Source organism: Penicillium rubens, assembly GCF_028828025.1.
Source record: "Penicillium rubens strain IBT 27055 chromosome Unknown utg000004l_segment0_segment0, whole genome shotgun sequence".
NCBI classification, from domain to species: Eukaryota; Fungi; Ascomycota; class Eurotiomycetes; order Eurotiales; family Aspergillaceae; genus Penicillium; species Penicillium rubens.
The window spans coordinates 4,364,440-4,387,263 of NW_026890602.1; the positions used below are offsets into that span (position 1 = coordinate 4,364,440).

The 22,824-nt window shown below is 44.7% G+C and overlaps 10 protein-coding genes across 10 annotated transcripts; 5 read left to right on the forward strand and 5 right to left on the reverse strand.

Moving 5' to 3' along the window:
• Window positions 1-54: 54 nt before the first annotated feature.
• Window positions 55-1,898, reverse strand: N7525_011591 (cytochrome P450; the record flags this gene model as incomplete). The annotated part of the gene is made up of 6 exons (XM_061215542.1): window positions 55-214; window positions 266-546; window positions 599-949; window positions 1,009-1,217; window positions 1,285-1,697; window positions 1,750-1,898. 6 exons carry the CDS (start codon window positions 1,896-1,898, stop codon window positions 55-57), a joined length of 1,563 nt encoding a protein of 520 aa, XP_061068054.1.
• Window positions 1,899-2,105: 207 nt separating this feature from the next.
• N7525_011592 (wax synthase family protein) lies at window positions 2,106-3,401 on the forward strand (the record flags this gene model as incomplete). The annotated part of the gene is made up of 1 exon (XM_002560412.1): window positions 2,106-3,401. The coding sequence occupies one exon, from the start codon at window positions 2,106-2,108 to the stop codon at window positions 3,399-3,401; it is 1,296 nt and encodes a 431-aa protein (XP_002560458.1).
• Window positions 3,402-3,580: 179 nt separating this feature from the next.
• Window positions 3,581-4,639, reverse strand: N7525_011593 (uncharacterized protein; the record flags this gene model as incomplete). Its single annotated transcript, XM_002560411.1, has 2 exons — window positions 3,581-3,692; window positions 3,759-4,639. The coding sequence occupies 2 exons, from the start codon at window positions 4,637-4,639 to the stop codon at window positions 3,581-3,583; spliced, it is 993 nt and encodes a 330-aa protein (XP_002560457.1).
• Window positions 4,640-5,099: 460 nt separating this feature from the next.
• Window positions 5,100-6,400, forward strand: N7525_011594 (cupin domain-containing protein; the record flags this gene model as incomplete). The annotated part of the gene is made up of 3 exons (XM_061215543.1): window positions 5,100-5,594; window positions 5,649-5,960; window positions 6,245-6,400. The coding sequence occupies 3 exons, from the start codon at window positions 5,100-5,102 to the stop codon at window positions 6,398-6,400; spliced, it is 963 nt and encodes a 320-aa protein (XP_061068055.1).
• Window positions 6,401-7,520: 1,120 nt separating this feature from the next.
• N7525_011595 (uncharacterized protein) lies at window positions 7,521-8,642 on the reverse strand (the record flags this gene model as incomplete). Its single annotated transcript, XM_061215544.1, has 2 exons — window positions 7,521-7,799; window positions 7,860-8,642. 2 exons carry the CDS (start codon window positions 8,640-8,642, stop codon window positions 7,521-7,523), a joined length of 1,062 nt encoding a protein of 353 aa, XP_061068056.1.
• A 592-nt stretch (window positions 8,643-9,234) lies between these two features.
• On the reverse strand, window positions 9,235-10,068 carry N7525_011596 (uncharacterized protein; the record flags this gene model as incomplete). The annotated part of the gene is made up of 2 exons (XM_002560409.2): window positions 9,235-9,457; window positions 9,515-10,068. The coding sequence occupies 2 exons, from the start codon at window positions 10,066-10,068 to the stop codon at window positions 9,235-9,237; spliced, it is 777 nt and encodes a 258-aa protein (XP_002560455.2).
• Window positions 10,069-10,413: 345 nt separating this feature from the next.
• Window positions 10,414-12,137, forward strand: N7525_011597 (FAD-binding oxidoreductase; the record flags this gene model as incomplete). Its single annotated transcript, XM_061215545.1, has 4 exons — window positions 10,414-11,002; window positions 11,060-11,212; window positions 11,265-11,798; window positions 11,860-12,137. 4 exons carry the CDS (start codon window positions 10,414-10,416, stop codon window positions 12,135-12,137), a joined length of 1,554 nt encoding a protein of 517 aa, XP_061068057.1.
• A 268-nt stretch (window positions 12,138-12,405) lies between these two features.
• On the forward strand, window positions 12,406-13,341 carry N7525_011598 (uncharacterized protein; the record flags this gene model as incomplete). Its single annotated transcript, XM_061215546.1, has 3 exons — window positions 12,406-12,482; window positions 12,739-13,039; window positions 13,213-13,341. 3 exons carry the CDS (start codon window positions 12,406-12,408, stop codon window positions 13,339-13,341), a joined length of 507 nt encoding a protein of 168 aa, XP_061068058.1.
• A 946-nt stretch (window positions 13,342-14,287) lies between these two features.
• On the forward strand, window positions 14,288-15,436 carry N7525_011599 (CorA family magnesium transporter; the record flags this gene model as incomplete). The annotated part of the gene is made up of 1 exon (XM_002560407.2): window positions 14,288-15,436. The coding sequence occupies one exon, from the start codon at window positions 14,288-14,290 to the stop codon at window positions 15,434-15,436; it is 1,149 nt and encodes a 382-aa protein (XP_002560453.2).
• A 572-nt stretch (window positions 15,437-16,008) lies between these two features.
• Window positions 16,009-17,126, reverse strand: N7525_011600 (alpha/beta hydrolase; the record flags this gene model as incomplete). Its single annotated transcript, XM_002560406.2, has 2 exons — window positions 16,009-16,368; window positions 16,428-17,126. The coding sequence occupies 2 exons, from the start codon at window positions 17,124-17,126 to the stop codon at window positions 16,009-16,011; spliced, it is 1,059 nt and encodes a 352-aa protein (XP_002560452.2).
• Window positions 17,127-22,824: the final 5,698 nt, after the last annotated feature.

The following is a 22,824-nucleotide window of genomic DNA, read 5'->3' on the forward strand; positions in this document are numbered from 1 at the left end:
GGAAATAATACCTCTATCAACAGAAACACACCTTACAGGAAACTTCTCGAACAGCTAATCCTCCCGCCGCTTTGTCAATGCCATAAACTCTCCATGAAACTGGGGTACGACCATATCATCCCATTTCATGTCTTCCTCGGTTGTCCCTACGAGGTCCAAGTCGAATCGTCGCACAATATAGGCAATGGCCATATACATCTCCATATACGCCAGACTACATTACACATCTGTTAGTAAAATATCTTTCTCAAAGGCGAGCACATACTTGATCCCCAGACAAGACCGACTCCCTCGCGAAAATGGCACCAGGAACTTGGCTCTCTCTGCAGTTACCTCCGGTCCCTGCAGCCAACGCTCTGGATCAAACACGCGGGGATTTTCGAACAGCGTCTCGTTGTAGTGGATATGGTAGATTGCCATCCCCACCCGGGTCCCCGCAGGGATGAATCGGCCGTCCGGAAGGCGGACGCCACCTGGCGGAACGAGACGGGGAGTGCGGGAGGCCGCAGGAGAGGAGCATCTAAGGCCTTCTTTGATCACTGCGGTCTGTTTTGGATTACATCAATGTCAGATATTGTGCTTGACATGATGTGCTCACTTCAGAGAGAGGAAGGTAGGAACGACGAACCAGATATGGCAGTGCCTCGAGCCGAGGATACGAGACATGGGAATCAGGCGTTGGCATGACAGTTTTCAACTCCGCTAGGAGGCGATCATGGATTTCACGGTTATTGAAGATATTGAAAAGGGTGACTGTGTTGGCGATCCCGGTGGTATCGTCCCCTGCGGAGATCACGGTAAGAAGCTCATCACGGAGGCCCTGCTTGTCGGGGACTGCGTAGCCCTTCTCGGGAATCGGAATGAGCAAACGCTCCATGAGAGTTGGAAAGGTAGGGGTCTTGCCCGCTGCGGCCTCGGCCATATACTCATCGATGCGACGAGTGGCGAACTGGATAGGATGAGTCAGTACATGTTGTTACGCTGGGCAAATATATAGGTCCAGCTCACCTGCTCCAGCTCGTGCCCCATCTCAACAGAATGTGAGATCCGTTTCGCAATCCACAGGGGGAGTGAATTGAGCAGTCTCACAAAGGGGAAAGCCTTGATGACATGTAGGCTGGGCAGGTATTGCTGGAAGACGCGCACAGGGAGCGACTTGAACTCCGGATCGGCGAGTGCATTGAGGGATTGGCCGAATGCAAACTGAGAGACCATATCTGGATCATTCTATCAGATCACAGACGTGATGGAACGAAGTAGGACATAGTGCAAGAAGGTACATACCCATCGCTAGAGACTTCAGAGCCCACTCCATTGAGACAGGTTTTGCCTGGGCAAAAAGCTCATCAAATCGTTGCGAGCAGTGATCAACATGCTCCATTAGCATTGGCTCCAAGCTGAGGATGTTCTTCTTGGAAAACAGTGGCTCTAGTGGCGCCTTTCGCTGCTTGTGCCGCACCGGATCACTCTCGGCCAGCGTGCTTGACGGCGCTCCCAGGACCTTGTGCATCGATGGGTCTTTGTAGTACCGACTACCCGGTCGGTATAGCTCATGGTAGAAGGCTGGATCATATATATGCACCTCATTGGGACCCATGCGCAGTGCGGGTCCTAGTCGCTTATGCATCTCCTCGAGCTTGAACAGCGTCTGGCCTTTACGGCCGTGTTTAAGACCGATATTCCAATAAGCCTCCCAACTGCAGTATGTGGTTAGCGAAGTAGAATCAGAAGAAACATAGAAATACTCACTATTCCCCCAAAGCCGCCCATGGTGAGCCTGGGAAAACGGCCAGTGGACTGAAGAAGATCAGGTAGACAGCACGAATGGCATGGTAGACAGCAAAGGTGCCCGCCGCAATGAGCCAGAGGCTCACAGGAAGCACAGAAAGCAAAGTCATTGGTTTGTACTGACCAGAAAGAATACCACACTTTGGTCATATCTATTTCCTGTTTCCTGTCATGTTATATTTAACTGCGTTGCTTATATCGCGATCGGCCGAATACCACGCAGCCCGGATGACCGACCATGCCGAGATAGAAAAGCCACATAGGTACGACCAAGACCGGATAGAAGATGCCCTCTTCTCCTCCGATATCCTCTTGCCATGGCTGAAACGGATGCTTCCTCGTGGAAACCCACGACGTTGGAATCGAAGCCGTTCTCCCTCGACAGCGGACACTATACAGCTCTAGCCTTCGTCCTCGCTGTCTGCGTCCCACAGGCCCCTCATGGAACTTTACTTCGTTACGGACTGCTTCTTCTCCAAATTACTTGCGCAGTACAGGCATTCCTTGTCCAGCCACCCCCAGTATCAGACCGGGCCGTCCTCTACACGTCGGGTGTTCTTATGGGCAATCTGCTAGCGCGCTACTTTGACCGATTGTACACGACCGTCCCGGAGAGAACATTCCACCGCATCATCGACTCCCAATCTCCTGAGGATACAGTCCGGCTTTCGGCGCCTAAGCGCCTTTTCTGGGCCCTGGAACTCTTCAGCGTCACCCGCGGTATCGGCTGGAACTGGCGCGTCGCCGGCATTCCCAAATCCCCGGTGTCAACCACCAGATTCCAGTTCGCTGCAGCCCAGCTCCTCAGATGGACTGCTATGTACGCGGGTCTACATCTCGTCAACGTAACCTGTCAGGTCGTCTCGTCAAACCCAAACGCCAGCCCCTCGCTTCCGGGTAATTTGCACATCTACGCCCTGATTGTGTGCGGCTTTGCCATCACAATATACAGCCATTTCGCTATTTTAATGCTCCCGCTCTCGGCTCTCTGTGTCGGCCTCCAAGTCGGCCCTCGCTCGTGGCAGGATATTGCCTCCTGGCCACCCAATTTCGGTAGTGTTCGCGAAGCATACAGCATTCGCCGATTCTGGGGGTACACTTGGCACCAGCAGCTGCGACGACAGGCTGGTGCGCCTGGTGCATATCTCATCAGCTTGTTGCCGGACAGTGTGACGACGTCTAAACAAACGTCTGTTAGACTAGCGAGACGGTACTCACTCCTCATGATGAGTTTTGTCATCTCAGGGTTAATCCATGCGTGCGGAACCTACCAAGTGACACGAGCGCTTGGCCTGCCTTTGTCGGACGGCGGGGAGATGAAGTATTTCACGTTACAGGGGATGGCAATCATAGCCGAGGATTTCGGTTGTTGGGTATTGGGTATTGACGATCGGGGAACACAGCCTGGGGTGATGCGGAGATGGATGGGATATGCAATCACGTTATCTTGGTATGTCTGGAGTCGCGTGCAGCTGAAAGGAGTGCCGGTAGCTCTGGCGATGGGGATTGAAGATGAGAGGGGGGACTTGTTTGCTGCGTTGGAACTGGTTCGGCTGTCTGCTGCAGCGGTGCCGGGCAATTTTGTGGCGACGGCCTGGGAGCTGATTTGGTGAGGATTATTACGAAGCTGCTACGAGAAGCGTGGAAGACAGTAGATGAGACATTCCTTCCATATATAGCTTTGAATTAGTTAGGATTGATTTGCGCTAGATTAAGGAAGCCTCGGTGGCTTCCACATGGATTGGGGTACACATTGATAACACAGGAACACGAAGAACACCCTCCGGGTGCTCTACTTGAACTCGGCAGGAAGGGGGGTCAATGTGCCGATCTCGGCAATTGTCTCCTCCCACAGTTTCTTCTGAATCTCCTGCCCAGCCGGTGATTTGATGAACGCCGATTTACTATAGGGGGAAACGTGTTAGCTGTTTGCAATAGACCACTTTCTACGGAAAAGGCGTATCACTTACTCAGAAATGGTTTTGTCATTCAAGAACTTGCCATGAGACTCAGGGCCTACCACCAGCGCACTATTCAGGATGATCCAGCCACCCACCTCAACAGGCCTGGCGCGAAATGACTTGACAACATTCACAATCAAGCGCAGGTGCATGGGGAGAACATCGCTCATGTTGGTGTTCACCATGCCCGGACACATCATGTTGATGATGACTTTCTTGGGATCCAGTCGCGGCGCCAGACTGTACATGAACATCACGCAAAGTAGCTTCGAATCCCCATAGCGCTGGAATGGGACAAATGCTTCTTCTTTGTCCATATGCGCAAGAACACCTTCACCGGGCTTGATAGGAGCTTTCTTCTCCAAGCTGGTGACCTCGTGTGCGCGACTTCCAACCCAGCTAATGCGAGCCGGAAAGCCGGTCTTCTCCGCGCCTGCTTGGAGATACGGCAGGAGCTCGGCGATCAGCAAAACATTGGAGTAGTAATTGACTTGAGTAGTTCGGTCATGGCCGCTTGCGCTGCGTTCCAGCTTGAGCAGACCGATACCCGCATTGAGAATGAGGATATGGACCACCGGAATCTCTTCGCGGAGCTGCTTCGTGAACCGTTGTACACTGTGATAATCATCCACATCAAGTGCCATGACCTTGATGGTTGGGTTGGGATTGTGAGTTTGAATGCGACGGTCCTGGCGGAGGGAAGTTGCGCAGGCCTCGCCCTTGGCGACATTGCGCACAGCAAGAATCACGGTCGAGGCGCGCAGTCGCAGGAGCTGTTTGGTGGCTTCCAGACCCATTCCGGCGCTGGCACCGGTAATGACGACAGTTTTACCCGTCAGGTCAATGCCCGTAGGTAGGGGATCGACTTTCGGCTGGATGATGTTGACCATGATGGGAGTTGAATCAGGGGCTGAGATGCGAGAATTGAGGCCACCAACGGGAAGAGCACAATTGATGATTGAAGAGAAGAAGAAGAGACATCGGGGTAGTCATACTCAATATTTTTTTTTCCTACCACAACCCTGCTATCGGCCATGGAGATCCTTTGTTGGATTGTTCAGCGGAGCTGACAAACGGCGCATTCCACCTTGACAGGGTGACTCAGCATTCGGCCGACGCCAGCCCTAAAAGGGAAGTTCCAAGGGACGAAGACCGAGACGACCTCGCCCGAATGAACACGGCAACACGGCCAAAGATGTCTATCTCCAATGACACCCAGACGGGATGGAATTCTGGTATGTTATTCTGGGAGATAATCGGGAGACGAGAATGAACATCGAGTATGTAAAGTAAGCAATTCATCCATTTCGTTCCCTCCTCTCTCCGGTCTACTTCCAGTCCTAGCTAGAAATGGCTCCCTGCAAACCTCGTACCTTCACAGCCGGTCAAGACCCGCTGACAAAATTTGATGGAGCCATTTCGGTCCGTAATCTACCCCGGCCCCCGGACCGCTTGTTCCTGTTTCACGGTATCATGAGGCCAAGTCGCGGCATCTATGCCAAGCTGATCGCCACCGGCCAAAAACCCCCCACACATTTTCACCCCTCCCAGTGGGAGTTCTTCCGCGTTCTTCGCGGGAACCTTACTATCGATTTCAATGGACGTGCCATTCACCGGACCGCGAGTGATGGTGAACTGGCAGTGCCTCCTTTTACCCATCATGTCATTTATGGAACCCCGGGAACGGAGATGAATGAGGTCGAATTTGTCGTGAGTGCCAGTGATCCTGCTGCGGAACAGCAGGGTGCCACGGTTATGGACCAACCGTTCTTTGAGAATTGGTATGGGTATCAAGAGGATGTTTTTCAGCGGGGGGAGAAGTTGGACTTCATACAGGTGCTTTCGGTGAGCAAAGTAGTTTCCTATAAATTTATCCCAAGATTAACTAACCAGGTATAGATGTTTGATGCCGGAGGCACGTATCTATCCCCGCCGTGGTGGGTCCCCTTCCGCTCCTGGGTCGGCCTGTTTCTCGGGATTGTGGTGGGCCGGTGGATAGGCGGGCTGCTAGGCTATGCGCCTTTTTATCCTGAGTGGACAACCGACTGGGAGGCAGCCTGTGAGACAATGCAGCAGAGCTGGTTTCAACGTAGATTCGCGGATCCACAGGCACAGGAAAGAGCACGGGAAAGGTTTCGTGGTCAGTTGGAGCAGGAGGCATCGGCCAAAGGGGGAAGTCAGTGTAGACAGATATTTTTGGAGCAGGACCCTGTATATATTTAGGGTATTGATAATTACACCCCCCTTTGGATAATCTCACCCCCCCCTGCCTGGGAAATCAGGTATTAATTTTACCGCCTTCCTGATCGGATGCGACACCGAATTCTGCCATACTTTCTGCCAGTGCAGAGTTTTCTGCCATATAATTCTGCCACCACCATGGGAATTCCGGTTTATATAGTAAAAAAACATGCATTTTGATCAGAAAAAATTGCACATTCTCATTGAATTAAGCATTTGTTTACACATACAGGTTAAATGAGCTTCTTACCCAGGTCCCCGCGCGCGCTGTCCCCGTCCTCGACCCCGTCCTCGACCCTGTCCTCGGCCTGCACTACCAGTTTCACCCCCCTCTGTCACAGTTGCTCCGCGTCCCCGTCCACGTCCTCGTCCCCGCGGCCTTCCCCGTCCTCGTCCTCGTTCCTGCGTAAGCACGTGTTCGAATCCCGAGGGATCTCGTTGGGTGGATCGATCCTGTGTGAGGGGATCTGGTGACGATGGAATAACCTGGGTGCTTTGCTGGGTGCTTTGCTGGGTGCTTCCTGGCTGGGTGGTGCTTTGCTGGGTGGTGCTTTGCTGGGTGGTGCTTTGCTGGGTGGTGCTTTGCTGGGTGGTGCTTTGCTGGGTGATAAAGTTTCTTACTCCTCGTGGACGCCCTCGTCGTCGAACATGGAGAGGATCTTGGAGTAGAAGGAGAGGATTGATTGGTGGTGCAGAGACACTGTATAAATGCTATTGCTGGTGGAATAGCTTAGGGTCGAGGCTCTTATTCCTATCTTTATGCTCCTTGATAATGTGAATACACGGGATACCAGACGTGTTCTTCGAATTGTAAGTGTATAATGGTGGAATTGGAGCTTTATCTTCCTGTCCTTCTGGGAGATATCTGTTGTAGATGTCCTTTGTACACTGAATTGCCTTCATTGAGATCCGCTTAGCTAGAGAGTTGAATAGGTTCCGAGAGTTAGCTGGCTTTCTAACCTTCTTATTCTCGATCTGGGTAATGATCTTGTTAAATTGTAAATTAATAACGCGATCAAAATTCTGGAGGAGAACGAGGAGATCATTGATTGAAACCTGTAGATCCTGCTTAAGCAGCCAGTGTGCTCCCTCTGTACGAGAAGTCGCAATCTCACCGAGATGGAGATATTCAGAGGTATAACAATGGAGAAAACGCTCTGGACAGTCGTTAAGCCATTCTTTTTGAATATACTCAATTAACGGCTGGAAGATTGGATCGTTATACTTCTCTTTGAAGTATTCCCACTGCTGGTTCATGGTCTTAACGGAAGTGGTATACACAATTCGGTTCTAGCGCTTTAGCATTTTCTTCTAGGCTTCGTTAACCTTCTGGGTAAGCTGTCTCTCTCGCTGCGCCTTTGTTAAACGCTGTGTGCTTGGCTGGGTGCTTAGCTGCGTGCTTAGCTGCGTGCTTGGCTGGGTGCTTGGCTGGGTGGTGTCCGACTGGGTAGTGTTCGACTCTGTCCGTGCCTTTGCGATCTGATCCCGAAGAATTGGCCGGGCCTTCCTTAGGATACATATGTTGATATGCTAGATATAGATCATACTCTTTGTCTGAGGAAAGACAACTTCAATTGCTTTGATCAGCGCGTCTTCTTTATCTGTAAGAATTGTGTGGGGGGGATCGAGACCTAGGGAATTGTATGCTTCGGCGATGCAGTCAAGGATAACTTCGTACGAGTTGTGGTGCTCATCCTTCATAAATGCAAAGCCAAGATGGAAAGTAGCTCCGGTTGCAGCAAAGCCAACGATATCAAGTAATGGTAGACCGTACTGGTTTGTCTTGTACGTATAATCCATAGAAATGACCTAGGGGTTGGATTTTAGCATAGTAACACCAGATTTGTGTATACAAAACAAAGTAGTAACATGGTTATCATCGTCCACTTCGTAACGGAAGATCCAGTCGCCGTTTTTTGGAAGCTCTATTAATAAAGCCTGTAAGGGCGTACGACCGGCCAGGAACTCTATATGGACCTTCCGCCGGAAGTTGTAGATATCCCGAGGGATAATATATGAATCTGGGTTCTCGTTGCGGATACTGGTAAGAATTTGCCGGGTGGGAACACCTTGTTTGAAGTGCTTCTGGATATCCGCCTGGATAGTTGAAAGTTCATTACTTCGTTGAACGGGGTGAGTTGATGTAGGGGAAGGTCGATGGTTATGTGATACATTCTCGACTGTAAGAAACCAGGTACTCGTTGTCTGATTTAGTCGAAGCGAGACGCCGAAGGGACACTCATTTTGTAGTATAGTTGTCTGTCGTTTCCGCTCTGGGCTGTCGTTAGGCCGATCCCTTGGTACGTGACCTCGGTCGCAGCGGAGGCGTATAGTCTTTTTCACACCTTTTTTTGTGAATTTGGTCCGAATTGATGAAACCGCATACCCATGTGTACGGCCGAGAGTATTGATAGCGGCGAGACCTTCCTCTGGTGTACTGTACTCTGAACCGATAGGGGGGATCGGAAATGTGAAGGTTTCGCTGAGCGTCTCGGTGCTTGGTAGTGCGGGAGAGGGAGACTCGGTGCTTGGCAGTGCGGGAGAGGGAGACTCGGTGATTGGTAGCCCTGGTGGGGACTCGGGGACGATCTCACAGTCCGAACTAGGGTCCGAATCGGACGAATCAAGGTATGCCAGGCCTAAAGAGGCCATTTTGGTTGCTGGAATAACAAAAATAGGATGGAAATGATGAAAAAAAAAGGATTAAAACTGATAGATTTGGTCGAAAAAATGGGTTGGAAGAAGGTAGGATAATGTATGTAAACCAGAATTGTATTATCAGATTGATTGCTGCTCGAGTCCTATAACATATATGAGACTAAAGTGACTTATTTTCACTATGTGTTTGTATACAAATTGCAGGTATCTGCTATCGTCCTATAGTGTTAGGGGGCAGTTGACACGAAGGCGGTGTAAAACTTCGAAGGCGGTGAGGAAAGCGGTAGGTAGGTGATAGTGTTGAGGTAAAAGCCGTACCTAATTAGGAAGGCGGTAAAATTAATACCTGATTTCCCAGGCAGGGGGGGGTGAGATTATCCAAAGGGGGGTGTAATTATCAATACCCTATATTTACATATCTAGCTAGATAGACAGACACTCCTCCACAGATTGACTAGAATGTATACACAGGAATACATGGCTATTGGACAGATGGATATCTCCATACTTGTACTTATCTCAATTTCTGCGCGTAGATGATGTTCTCACCATCACCATCCTATGCGAAGAATGCCGTGTACCCATATCAACGAGCCTTCTGCGCCTTGGTGCTGACCAGGGTGTCCAGCTGCTTCTCGATTCTCTGAACATAGATGTAGACCACAGCATACACCATGTCAGACCCGATACTACCCAGCAGCAAAAACTGCCCATAAGGGGTCCACGCATATCCGAATCGCTCTGGCCAATAGTGTATACGCCAGAAGAAGCAACATGCAGCGGCGATAGTACCCAACATTCTTGTCCACCTTCCCACAGTGTCAGCGCCAGATCAAGATGACTTTACCAGAGGTCTATCCACTCACCAAATTCCCCAAGAGTGACCAAGGGTATTTCCGCGCGAGAGTAGCTGCGCAATCGAACTGAAATTGATAAGGACCTGCATAGGCCATGCCGTCATGAACACGACCTGTCGCCCAATGCTCGGGATAAATGTGGCCGCGATCGCCAAGTGCAGCCACAGGCAGATCACACATCCGACCACGATTATACCCGCGAGATGCTGCGCCACTAATGGGGACTGCTTCCAGACATACGGGGCCGATCGAAGAATTGCGTAGAAGAGGACCACGTCGACGATCATCCATTGAGCGAACACAACCTGGTTTAACAGCCCTGGGCCGTAGACAAACCCGTAGACTGCTTCCCAGGTAATGTTCAAGCAGAGACAATGGAGAGGCATTGCGTAGGAACGATCTTTAAAAGCCTTTTTGGCCATTAAGGTATACGAGATGGACCAGAGTATTCCTGATATGGCAGTGAAGCCATCGGGTACAGACTTCACATGCCAGTAGGGCGCCCGGGTATTCTCATAGTCACGATTGGCGGCTGCCCACTCCTCGAGCGCGAAGAAGCCCATTTTACTCAGGTTTCTGAATGGCGAAGGGTGAAAGAGATAATTTGGTGCTGTCAGTATCTGGCTCTCCATACATCATTGCTCTCATATAAAGCGAGAGGTATCCTGATCCGTCGGCCGAGCCAGATCGGTGGTCCGAGAGCCGCATCGCTAGTCAGGCACGACAACATCGACCGTTCTATCCTTCAACTCTGGTGTGAGAAAATGAAGGAAGGGGAAAATACCTGTCTGCCTTGCCATCAGGTTGAAATCATACGATTCATGCGATGTCCCGCCCGAGATCGCAGGCCGTAGATCCATAAAGGGCTGGCAACGCGCACCAACTACCATCAACTCACATCCCTCAACATGGCCAAGATGACCTCCATAGTAGGGATCCTTATGGGTGTGCTGACCACAGCCACTGCGGCCTCCATCCCAACTGGATCCTCTGTTGCTGCCGCCGCTGCTCTCAGGTCGCTGGGCGTTTCTCCTCCATCTGGCAACGTTCTCATCGGAAATGCCGGCTACACCTGTAGTCTCTTGAATCGGGTCTTCTCGAAAAACGAAACATTCACAGTGACGTCGCCCTATTACAACGTTTTGATCGACGAAGCCTGGTCGGAGAATTGCCGATTGAATGCCTCTTGCATCGTGACGCCTGAATCTGCCCAAGAGGTCTCGCGTCTGTTGCAGATCCTCAGTATTCTGCGGACGAAATTTGCCATTCGCTCCGGTGGACACAATACCAACCCGGGATTCAGTTCAATCGGTAGTGACGGGGTGTTGATCGCTCTGGAGAAGTTGGATCGCCTTTCCTTAAGCGCTGATCGCGGAACTGTCACTGTCGGACCTGGTAATAGATGGGAGTCTGTATACAAGTACCTCCAGCCGTATAATCTCACGGCCTTGGGCGGTCGCGAAGCGGTTGTGGGTGTTGGTGGATACATTCTTGGTGGTGAGTGAAAAATCCATTGTGGTAATTCCAGGTGAACCAAGACATTGACAGACTCAGGCGGTCTCAGCACCTTCTACAACACCCACGGCTTAGCCATTGACAGTGTCACCCGATTTCAGGTGGTCCTACCCAATGGAACTATTGTCGATGCCACCCCAACTGAGCATGCCGATCTATACAAAGGCCTGAAGGGAGGTCTGAACAACTTCGGTGAGACTGCTATTGTCTACCAAATTACCTCTCAGCCACCTAACGGGAGCAGGTATCGTGACTGAATATGACCTCACGACTAATCCCGGCGTCGATATCTACTATGAGATAAAAACGTACACCGCTGCCAACACACCGGCCGTGCTTGCGGCCTATGCGACGTATCTTTTGGACGCCGACATCAACAGCAATGTGGAGATCCAGGTCAACCCCAGTTACACTTTGGTCTTCTATGGGTATCTCGGTCATGTATCTGCACCTACCGACTTTGATTCATTCTCCGACATACCCGTGGCCTCCACCATATACCCACCGACGAACGGCTCGCTCACTGAGCTTCTCCTCACCATTGGCTCCACCGGACTGACATCCGAGGGTGTCTCGTACAGCGGTACCTTTTCATTTAAAGTGACCGGGTCCACTTTCCTGCAGGACACTTACTCAACCTATCTCGAGGCCGCTGCCTCTCTCCCGTCGGGCGCGGTACTCTCTTATGTGCCTCAGGGTGTCATTCCGAACCTCGTCACCCAAGGAAAGTCGCAGAATGGAGGGAACCTATTGGGTTTGGAGGCCACGCCTCAAATCTGTATGTATCCGCTTTTACTCATCTCCATCCGGGAAACGTATCTAACCAAGGTCTCGTACAGGGGCGAATATCTTCGCTCAATTCCCAGCTACACTCAGCCAATCAGAGGTGGCAGGTGCTGTAGACTCATTGCTGGCCAACCTCATCTCCAGCGCAAAGTCGGAGGATCTTTTCCTCCCCTATATCTTCGTCAATGACGCGGGTGCCAAGCAGAAGCCGCTGCAGTCGTTTGGAGAAAAGAATATCAAGTATATTGACACGGTCGCGAAAAGGTATGACCCTAAGAGAGTCATGCAGAAGCTCCAGGATCAGGCATACTTTGTTTCGGAGGAGTTGTAAAACACCACGTCATTGTATATATGAATCGAAGTCACGTTACTTGTAGTCGTCAATCAGGTCCTCTTCCTCTTCTTCTCCTCCTTTCCTCTCCAGAATCTATCAATCCAGTTTTAATACTCTCTCACCTCTCCCTCACCTCTCCCTCGCCTCTCCCTCGCCTCTCCCTCGCCTCTCCCTCGTCTCTCTTTCACCTTTCTCTCCCAGTGCTCTCTTCTCTTTTTCAGCTTGTGTTTGCCTTTGGTTCTTGCGACCAACCACAGGTTCCAATATGGAGAAAGCTACCGAAGAACCCACGAACGGTCCCCCTCGTCTCACCATCGACGAGATGCTTGAGCGCTACCCACGGTATGAAGTTGAAAAAGCCATTTATCGAATCGATTATCCGGGGTACGGAACAGTCTCCGATTTTACATTTATAAAACTAACCATCTAGTAGTCGACGGGCCGAGGTAATCCGGCAGTTTGAGTAGCAGATCGACCAAGGCGTAAACGTGGAAAGTTGCCGTGAAGGCATACAGTGGGCCCTCGAAAATATGCCACCAACCCGCCCGTATGGAAGCCTGATCTATTCTAGGAGGTTTCATTCTCTAACACGATATAGATTCGATCCGGCGGAGCCCCAAGACCTACGTCCGGATGTACTATGGAAAATACAGTTTCTCAAGTACATGTATCGTGATGGCGATGATGTCGACGAGGAAGAGTGGGTGAACTACCACGCTGTGCTCAATGCATACCGTAGCGGCCACCTTGATGTGGACCCAGATAAGGTTACCGTGTGGTTTGCGGGAGAACTGAAGCTGGGGCCCTTTCCGCGTTGTGATTTGAAAGAGATGGCCATATCTACGCAGATTTCTGAATGGCGAGCCGAGCTCGGGCACGGCAGAGTATGGATTGAAGACGTATGTGACCGTGGTCTGATATGCGAGATAGAGCTACTAACCTTTCGTTCAAGGTGAAAATGGCTACGGTCCCCGCTAGACTATCAACCGCATTGAAATGAGTACCATCACCATACGGCTAGCCTTTCTTCGTTTCTATCTCGCTTCGCTCCCAGCTAATTAACCTTGTGTAGTTCAGCCTCTTTGTGCGGCTAATCGGGGCAATCGACTTCATCGGGATTGATAACGTGCTGGCCGATACGGGGGTCTGGCTCTCCTGGAAATCTTCCGAGATGAGTGCCGCGCTCTTGGCCTCACCCTAACCTACGCCCACTGGAGACCATCCGTTCCCTTAAATGGGACCGTTTGCCGACAGTCGCTCACCGTTGAAGTGCAGCTTCTCTTGAATGGAAACTCTTGGGGTCCTGTTATGCGAACCGGTGCTAGAATTTCTCCTGGTACTGGTCGTGATGAACTGCATTGCCCCGGCATGCTTCCAGACAGAATATGTTTAACAATACCATAGGCCAAGCTGTCGCTTACATGAGGAGATTCAAACTGCATTACTATTTTCTCTCCACATACAAGTCCACAGCTTTCATAAAGAGAGAAGATGATTTCTGCTTCCGTTTGTCGATGCCCATAAGCGAAGACGCCACCGATCCCCCTCTGAGAGAATGCTTCGCTGGGTTTGCAGCCATCGACAGGGACCAACCTGGAAGGAAGGCCTTCTCTGCGTATCTGATCGCAGAAAAGGTGTTGTTCAAGAACTCCGTGCCGTGAGCGGCCCGTAAGTGGATATAACCGGGCCTTGAATCGTATAGCAGACCCTAGATTTGAAGGCAAATTGAATTTCCTTACATCCTCCCATCCATAGCACCTATCGGGGTGTGTTATCTATCTCCACATTAAGTAAAGAGTGCCATCAAGCTTGATCCGCATATTGAGGAAGCCCGACTTGCAAGTTGGTACCCCCAGTAACTTGTTCCTTCAGATAAAAAGACAGGTGCAAGTTTCAGTGAGGCCATGGAAAATATGTGCGTCACTTTCCGACGGAGTATAGAAGCCACAATCATAGCCGCAGTCAAGCCACATCCAGTGCACAAGTGTCCAGCTCCCCCCCCACTCACCTGAACAGTTCATCCTTGCACAAGGATACATATCATGTATCCACGTACTATCAAGATCACTTTATCCTTGCCGAGAGGGAGACTGTCAATATGTACAAATGCACAGCACCAATTCCATCGCCTTTCCGGTACTCTCCGCATGACACAGCCCATGCAGAGCATCCCCAGCTGCGGCAGACGGGGAATCGTCACCCTCCCCAATAAATCACATCATGTCATACAGGAGCCTGACATGAAAAAAGAAGCTTCCTTCAATCAAAATGTGTTCAACTTGTCTCTTGCTCTGTCGAAAAGCCGCATAAATGATGCAACAGAGTTACGCTGCATGGTCTTGGGTCTGGATGGCTCTGTCAAAGAATCAGACATTCGAGGAACTAGGGATGGGCTCGCTAAAGAGTGGGGGTTAGATGGCCGCGATTTGCGCAACGTGGATCTTGTCTCGGAGGGAATTCCGCATTTGTTGGTGCGTCCATCGGTCATCTTTATCAGCATGTTCACTTTACGGCTCCTGGTCCGCGCACATGGAGTGCTTCTGTTCCTCCTCCCGATCGAGGACTGCCACGTGAAGGTGCAGGATGTCTTCATGACGGACCTCCAGAGAAGGCTCCATCCCGGTTCTGGCTCTGGTCTCTTAGCAAAACTCCCTTTTGAGCTACGGGTGGTGGATGCAGCGCTTGCCTCTGTTATCGCAACTCTTGAAGCCGAGCATGTTCTCATCCGCCGAGAAGTCCAGGACAGCTTGCAGGATTCAACGAGGGAAGATGTCGTTTACGCTGTTCTCCGCGACTTGCAGGATCACCGGAAAAGGCTTGTGGCCATCCAGCAGCGTGCCAGCCAGTTCCGCTCGGCGCTACGGGAAATCCTTGAAAATGATGAAGACATGGCGACCATGTTCTTGACGGATCGGCAGGCAGGTCGACCGCATGAGGTAGAGGATCACCTAGAAGTGGAATATCTCCTCGAGGCATATTACAAGAACACAGACGCGATCGCGGAGTCTGCCAATGCTTTACTGGGTGACTTGGAGCGCACAGTAGAGACCATTCACTCGGTTTTGGATGTGCGACGAAATCAGATCATGGTTTTCGAGGCTCAACTGGAGATCTGTATGTTGGGATTCGCCGTGCCAACTTTCGTGGCCGGGCTGTTTGGGATGAACGTGGCGAACTTCTTTGAAGAGAGTACTTCCGCATTTGTGGTCCTTGTTGCAGTGTGCGTGATGGGAACGGTCACCATCGCGAAGTATGGCCTATGGAAACTCGACAAGTTCCGGAAATTACGGTTCTAAAGCTTGCTGGCATGGTTATCAGAAAGGGTCAAAGATAAAATAACAATCAAAATTGAAAAAGTCGTCTGGATGCACCTTGAGATCCCCTTCAAGGTACAAGTGGTGGTGAAGTCTTTATGTCAGATGAACAGAGAGCTCCATCGTTATTACCGCTATTACCTAGAGGCCTTTATGGAAACTTGAGATCCTCCGCATTTGCTCTCTACAAAAGTCCCGTCCTTCCTCTTCCTCTACCTGTTCCTCCTCCTCTTTCTCCTCCTCTTTCTCCTCCTCTTTCTCCTCCTCTTTCTCCTCCTCTTTCTCCTCCTCTCCTTCATCTCCTCACCTCTCACACTATTCATCAAAACTTCTACTTCGATAAACTCGAACTGCAACCATGCCTCGGCAACGAACACTTACAAGAGCCCTGGTACAAACAGCCAGGTGAGTCAAAGACCGCAAAACACTCATCTTAACTCTGGCTGATGCTCAGGTCAATGGCAGCTCATATACCTGTCTGATGGTCTCAGAATCTTTCAAACGCCAATCTCGTGTATAAATACATGACTGGATGTTATAATTCATTATCCACCTTAATTCACAGCAATCCCACTCTGCTGTCGGCCCTCCTTCAACGCAATCTCCAACCCCTCAATCACCTTTTCTGGCACACTCAAGAATGCGGAGTGAGATGCATCGACATGGTAAGTCACTGGGTTGCCCAAGGTCTGAGCAAAGTTCTCTTGCACAGCCAACGAGATAGCTCCGTCCTTGTCAAAGAACATATACATGCTAGGCATTTCACGCCAAGGTTCATGCGTGGCCGGTTCGTTGAACGACCTATACGTGTGCGGCTTCAATTTGGAAATGGCCTCCTGCTGCGCTTCAGGAGACATGTCGTTATAGAATATTGTCTCTTGGTCAGAGGACCAGCAGTATCCGTCATCCGGGCTCTACATGGTCCATCAGTTGGGTACAAAAGGAGGAAACCAAACGAGGATGAACCACTCACATTGATGACCATCCAGGGGGCGTGTTTTCCGCCAAGCATGTCCATTAACGTCTTGCCCTTGGGCGTCACAAATGCGGCCATCCACACTACCATGATTACACCGCCGGGAAGACCGGCTTTGCGCCGCTCCGTGTACCCCAAGCCCTTGACAGCGCCAGCGCCGACCATCCCACCATAGGAATGGTTCACCAACACGATCTGGCATCCGGCTTCTACCATCTCCTTGAGGACGGCATGAGTATGTTCGATATCGGCGTGTAGCCCCTTATCTGGAGGGAATGCGCCCACAGATGGGGTGGAGATAGCTTCGGTTGCAAGTCCACGGTTGTGCATCAGATCCCGCACGACGTCAAACGAGTCTGCCGTGTGCCACGCGCCTGGCACAAACACAAATACGGGGTTCACAGACATGGAGTTAGAGTTACCGGGCAGTTGTTTGAGTTCAAGTGGGATACGAATACTCCGTACATCGACATTCAACGGGAAATCAGCAAACGTTGGGGAAATGACCAACCTCTCCTTTTCACGAGGCAGGGCCCACAATCCGTCAGTGCGTGGAGTGATTGGCTCTTTTGATCGATTCTTCCAGTTCTTCCCGAAGGATTCCACCCATCTGGCGCCAACGGTGGAGCGCGGCTGGGCCTCGCCTTGCGATAGGCTCCCGGATGCGTAGTGTTCTACTACGTATAAAAGTATCATAAAGTTTGCTTCGCGTTTAGATGCTTTCAACACTTATCTTTAACTGATGTAGCTTTCCTGCCATGCCTATGTTGTCTGGTTATACTATAAATAGTGTAACAATACCTTAGTATAAGTATTAATTATCATTATAACATATGTTATAATATAAATCATAAACAACAGGTAAACCAGAGATCAATATACCCAACTCCTTTCGTACGAAGGGGCTATCTTTAATCTACTTTATGTTCCTCTAGAAGATAGAAACCATACTGTCTCACGACGTATTAAACCCAGCTCATGTAGCTCTTTAATCGACGAACAGTCGAACCCTTCATGATTTCTGCATGCATGAGGATGAGCTAAGCCGACATCGAGGTGCCAAACCGCGCACTCAATTTGTACTCTCTTGCGCAAATTAGCCTGTTCAATTTATGTTATCATAAAAGATTCAGCTAGAAGCCAAATATACTTTTATTTCCATTTTTCTCAAAACGGTTCAGACTATTTCATCATCTTTATTAATTAATATAAGGGAGGGAAAATTGTAAATAAAAAGAAAAGATAAATTAAGTACTACTTACTCAACCTTTAACACCAAAAGCTCCAACACGTGAAGTTGAGTTAATTACAGTATATTGTAAATTAGCTTTATCATTTCCTCTTAACATTGGTGTAGGATAACCTTTAAATGAAGAATAAACATTTTCTAAATTACCTTTATATTTAGTTCTACGTTGAGATCTAGAAGCTGAAAAACGTCTAGTTAATCTACCAGCAGCTTCTAATCTAACACCAGATACTCTTTTATATTTTAAATCACTTAAAATAATTTTTTTAAGGTATTTAGATTTAGTATTATCTTGTTGTAAAAAATTATCACTATTAAAAATATTTAAATTAAAAAATTTTTTAGATTTTTCTGCTAATTTTACATTTTTAATTTTTGCTTTTCTTATTAAAACTTTAAGATATCTTAAAACATTTCTTTTTTTTTTAATTTTAACTCTAAAGGTTGAGTAAATATATTACTATTAAAATAAAAATATTTTAAATTAATTATATTAAATTCAACATTTTTATTAAAAATATTTTTTACTAAACTTATTAAACCTTGTAAATAAGTATTTTCAAATTTAGCTTTATTTATATAAAGCATTTGTTTATAATACATATAGAATTTTAATCTTTTAAAACTTTTTTTAATAAATCTTAAATAGTAAATATTTTGTGCTGTATTTACTTGAGTATTGTATTTAGGTAAAAGATTACTTAATAATATACTTTTTTGTTTATGTTTACACAAAATATTTAATCCTATATTTTTTATTAATTTTAATTTTCTAGCAAATTTAGCTTTTTTAAATAATGTTAAATATCTTTTTTTAAGTTTTAATAAGTAATTAAGTTTTTGTTTATTATAAACATATAATGTTATATTAACTTTATCATTAGTATGTTTAAATTCACCATCACTAATAAATATTCTATTTGTAGATATTTTTCTAAATCTACGACGTAATCTATTTTTTCTTAATAAAGATTCTAGTTGTAAATTATATAAATTAAAGTATGCTTTAATTAATTTCATTACATATTTACTTTTAATAGGAATTAAATTAATAGCATTTTTATTATAAGCATATATACTACTTTTTCAATTTCTTACAGCAGGTATTATATCTCTATTATAAATAGCTATACTAGAATCATTTAATCCTTTTTTTTTATATGTAGTATTTAATTTTGATTTTATAATATTTAACATATTTATATATATATATATATATATTAATATAATTAATAGAATTAATTATATAATATTAAAGCTTGGTAAACCAAGTCTAATACATTATTAAAAAATAATAATTATTATACAAATAGTGTTTTTAATTAATTAATAAAGATGTTGGGCGTTAAAAAAGGATTATTGTTAGCTATACTCACCTTTTAGTCGTTGAACGTCCTTATTTTAATTTATCTTAAAGATAAACACATGCTAAAATAAGTTTCGCTTCAAATACACTTAATTAATATAAGTTGTCTTTGAAATTTACCCAATATATTACCAATATTTTATAATATTGGAGGACTCACAGTTATAAATCCCTAGCGTAACTTTTTCTATAATCCAAGACCTTTCCTTAATGCATCTTGTGATCATATGCCCCGCTTACGCGACTGATAGACTTGTAGGTCAAACAGTAAAGCAAGATTTAGCCATTAAACTTTTAAAGTATTAATAAATATTATATTAATATAGATAAATACTTTATTAATATAACAAATAAACTTTTAAATCTTTGAACTAAAAGTCCAGTAAAGTTTAAAATACATCTATTCACCGCATAGTTAAAATCTTACTTAAAATAAAAAATAATTGTGGAATTTAATCGAATAATAACTGTATAATTATAATAATAATTAGAACAAATTAAAATATTTGTATATAAATATACAAGTTTACAATATGAACTTTGGATATACCCAGGTACTTTTTGTGGGATCTGTGCCCCGCATAAACTGCCTTCTAATCATTAAGAGTATATATAAGGATTCGAATAAAGGTGTTTCATTATTATCTCAACAACTACCTTATACACTATAAATCATCCTAAAATTTCACTCTTATAATTAGTAACAGTAAAGCTGCATAGGGTCTTCTCGTCTATCTAGAGGTAAACAGTATCTGCACTGCTATTCCAATTTCACTGAGACAATCATCGAGACAGCTGTTGCATCGTTAAATCATTCATGCAGGACCGCATTTAACGGCCAAGGTATTTCGCTACCTTAGGACCCTCATAGGTAAGGCCGCCATTAATCGGGGTGTCCTTCAAAACCTCAGTTAATAATCAAGGTAGATCCGTTACCCAGCCGACATTGGGCAGACATCACACTCAATACTTTGATTTTTTATCTTTGCAGAGTGCTGTGTTTTTATTAAACAGTCGTACAACATTATTTCATGATTCCTCTTATTATTAATTTAATTTTTCATATTTAATTACATACTTTATTATATGTTAAATTTAATAATAATGGTCCTCCTTATTCCAAAGGTACAGAGTCAATTTGCCGAGTTCCTTAATGATTGTTCTCTCAAACGCCTTTGTATTCTCTACTTGCTTACTTGAGTTAGTTTCTAGGTACGGTTATTTATTATTTTCCAGTATAATGTTATCTTTTCTATATATTATAATATTATTTCTAATAACGTTTAATAGATATAGATATATCTATATAAGAATCTTGATATACAATTCAAATATAGCCTATAAATACATATTAATAATCTAATGGTAATTAATTATTAATAATTATTATATTATATTATTATAATTATAGATAAAGACTATTATTTGGTTAAAATATATTTATTTTACTCATTCTATTATATTTGTAAATCACAATATAATAATAAGTATGTATTATATATTATAATTTACAATTTTATACCAATAAGTATGAGTATTAAATATTTTTCACTTCAAATAATAAAATAAACTTTTCCAGAACCTTTATTACTTATTAAAGGTTTTGGTATTATCTTATACAAAACGTCATCAAAATTATCTTTTGATTAATTTTTTTAGACACCGATTTTAGATGAAACCATAAGCTTCAGGCGAGGCTAAAAGCCTTTTTCGTTACTCATGTCAGCATTCTCTCTTGGATTTAACAGATGCTAGATCTTTAATATTTTAAGAAAAATATTAATATTTTGTTTAATCCAATGTTCCGCTACCCCACAAAATATTAAGCTATAACGCTTTAATTTTTATTTGTGTACAAGGTTTCGGTATATTATTTAGATCCGTTAAATTTTCGGCGTTTTTTCCTAATTTATTAATCAGTGCTCTGTTACGAGGTCTTCAAAAAATGGCCGCTTCTAAGCCTATTTCCTGATTGTTTTAAAAAAAAACATCCTTAATTTCACTTAACAATAATTTTGGAACCTTAACTCTTGTTCTGGGCTGTTTCCCTTTAGACATACAACCTTATCGCACTATGTCCGATTATTTAACATTCATCTTTGCCCTTCCGAGTGCAAATACTCTCCGGTAAAGTCACTACAACCCCCCGATGTTGACAAATATATTAAATATTGTCCGAGATCACAGTTCTGTACCTGCTAAGATGTTAATTAAATTACCTACTTACATAGGTTTCGCGGAAAACCAGCTATACTAGTCAGTTTTGTCTTTCACTAACTTACCACAGTTCATCGGATATCTTTACAACGATAACCCGTTCGGGCTTTTATAACCCTGACCATGGTAAGATCACTAGCCTTCGGGTCTAATTCTAGATACTAATTCATTTTTTCATAATTGGTTTATCTACGTATCTATCTCCTAATTTTATTAATAAATTTACATATCTATATTGTTATCATCTATTGTAAATGATAATATTCTAAATGTGTAAATGCTTATAAAAGAGATGTTACTTGCATCTAAAATTAACTTGCTGACCCATTATGCAAAAGGTACGCTCTTATTATTTATTTAAATTTTAACTTGAGCTGCTTATAAAACTACTATTTCAGGGTATTTCCCTCACGGTACTGTTACTCTATCGCTTATATATTTTTTTTAGCCTTAGAGGAAGGTTCCCCTATTTTTCAACAGATTTTTTTCCGTTATACTTAAATATATCATTTAATATATTTACTATAAATAATTACTATCATTAATTTTAGTAATTATTTATTAAGGCTTTTGCTATTCAGAAGACACCAAATAACAATCTCGTTTGATTTCTTTTACTAAAGTTACTAAGATATTTCAATTCACTTTGTCTTATAATTAGATTTCTCTATGATTTCTAGTTTATATTTTTCTAGATCAATATCTTGAAATATATAGCTAACCATCCATAATAGTTTCTTTATATACTTGTCTTGATTTCTCAAGATGTATATGATACATATCATCTATATTGGTATATATAATTATACCTATATTAATTATCAGGTTATTATGATTCGAACATAAACAATCTCCAACCCAAATGAAGCGACCAACCACCGGACACTAACCTGTAAAACCTATAATGTATTTACATTAATTTAATTTGTATTATATATATTTTAACATGTTAACATATTATTATATATAATATTATTAAATTAATTTTTTTTTATACTATAAGTATCAGAGAGTATATGATTCGAACATATGAAAGTTTATACCTTTAGCTAGACTCAAGCTAGCCGCCTTAAACCACTCAGCCAACTCTCTTTTTTTTTTTGATTCTTCAGTGACTCGAACACTGAACATATCCTTATCAAGAATACACTTTACCGGTTAAGTTAAAGAACCTATAATATATTCAAGAGCACTTAGATTTGAACTAAGAAATATAAGGTTGAAGCTTACAGTTTTACCTATTAAACTATGCTCTTCGGAAAAGAGATGAATCGAACATCTAAGTGTCAAAACACAATATTTAGCAAATATCTTACCCTACCAATAGCAACTTTTCCTTTAATTTATATATATATACGAGTTAGACCGGTTTCGATCCGGCATCTATTTTCTCGACAAGAAAACCCTTTACCAATTAAGTTACTAACCCTATTTATATATATATATGGCTAGCTGAATTCGAATCAGCACACTTTACTTGGAAGGTAAACAGTCTACCGTTAACTTATAGCCATTATAACAATTTGTATATAAAAATTATTTACTTATTATGACTAGCTGAA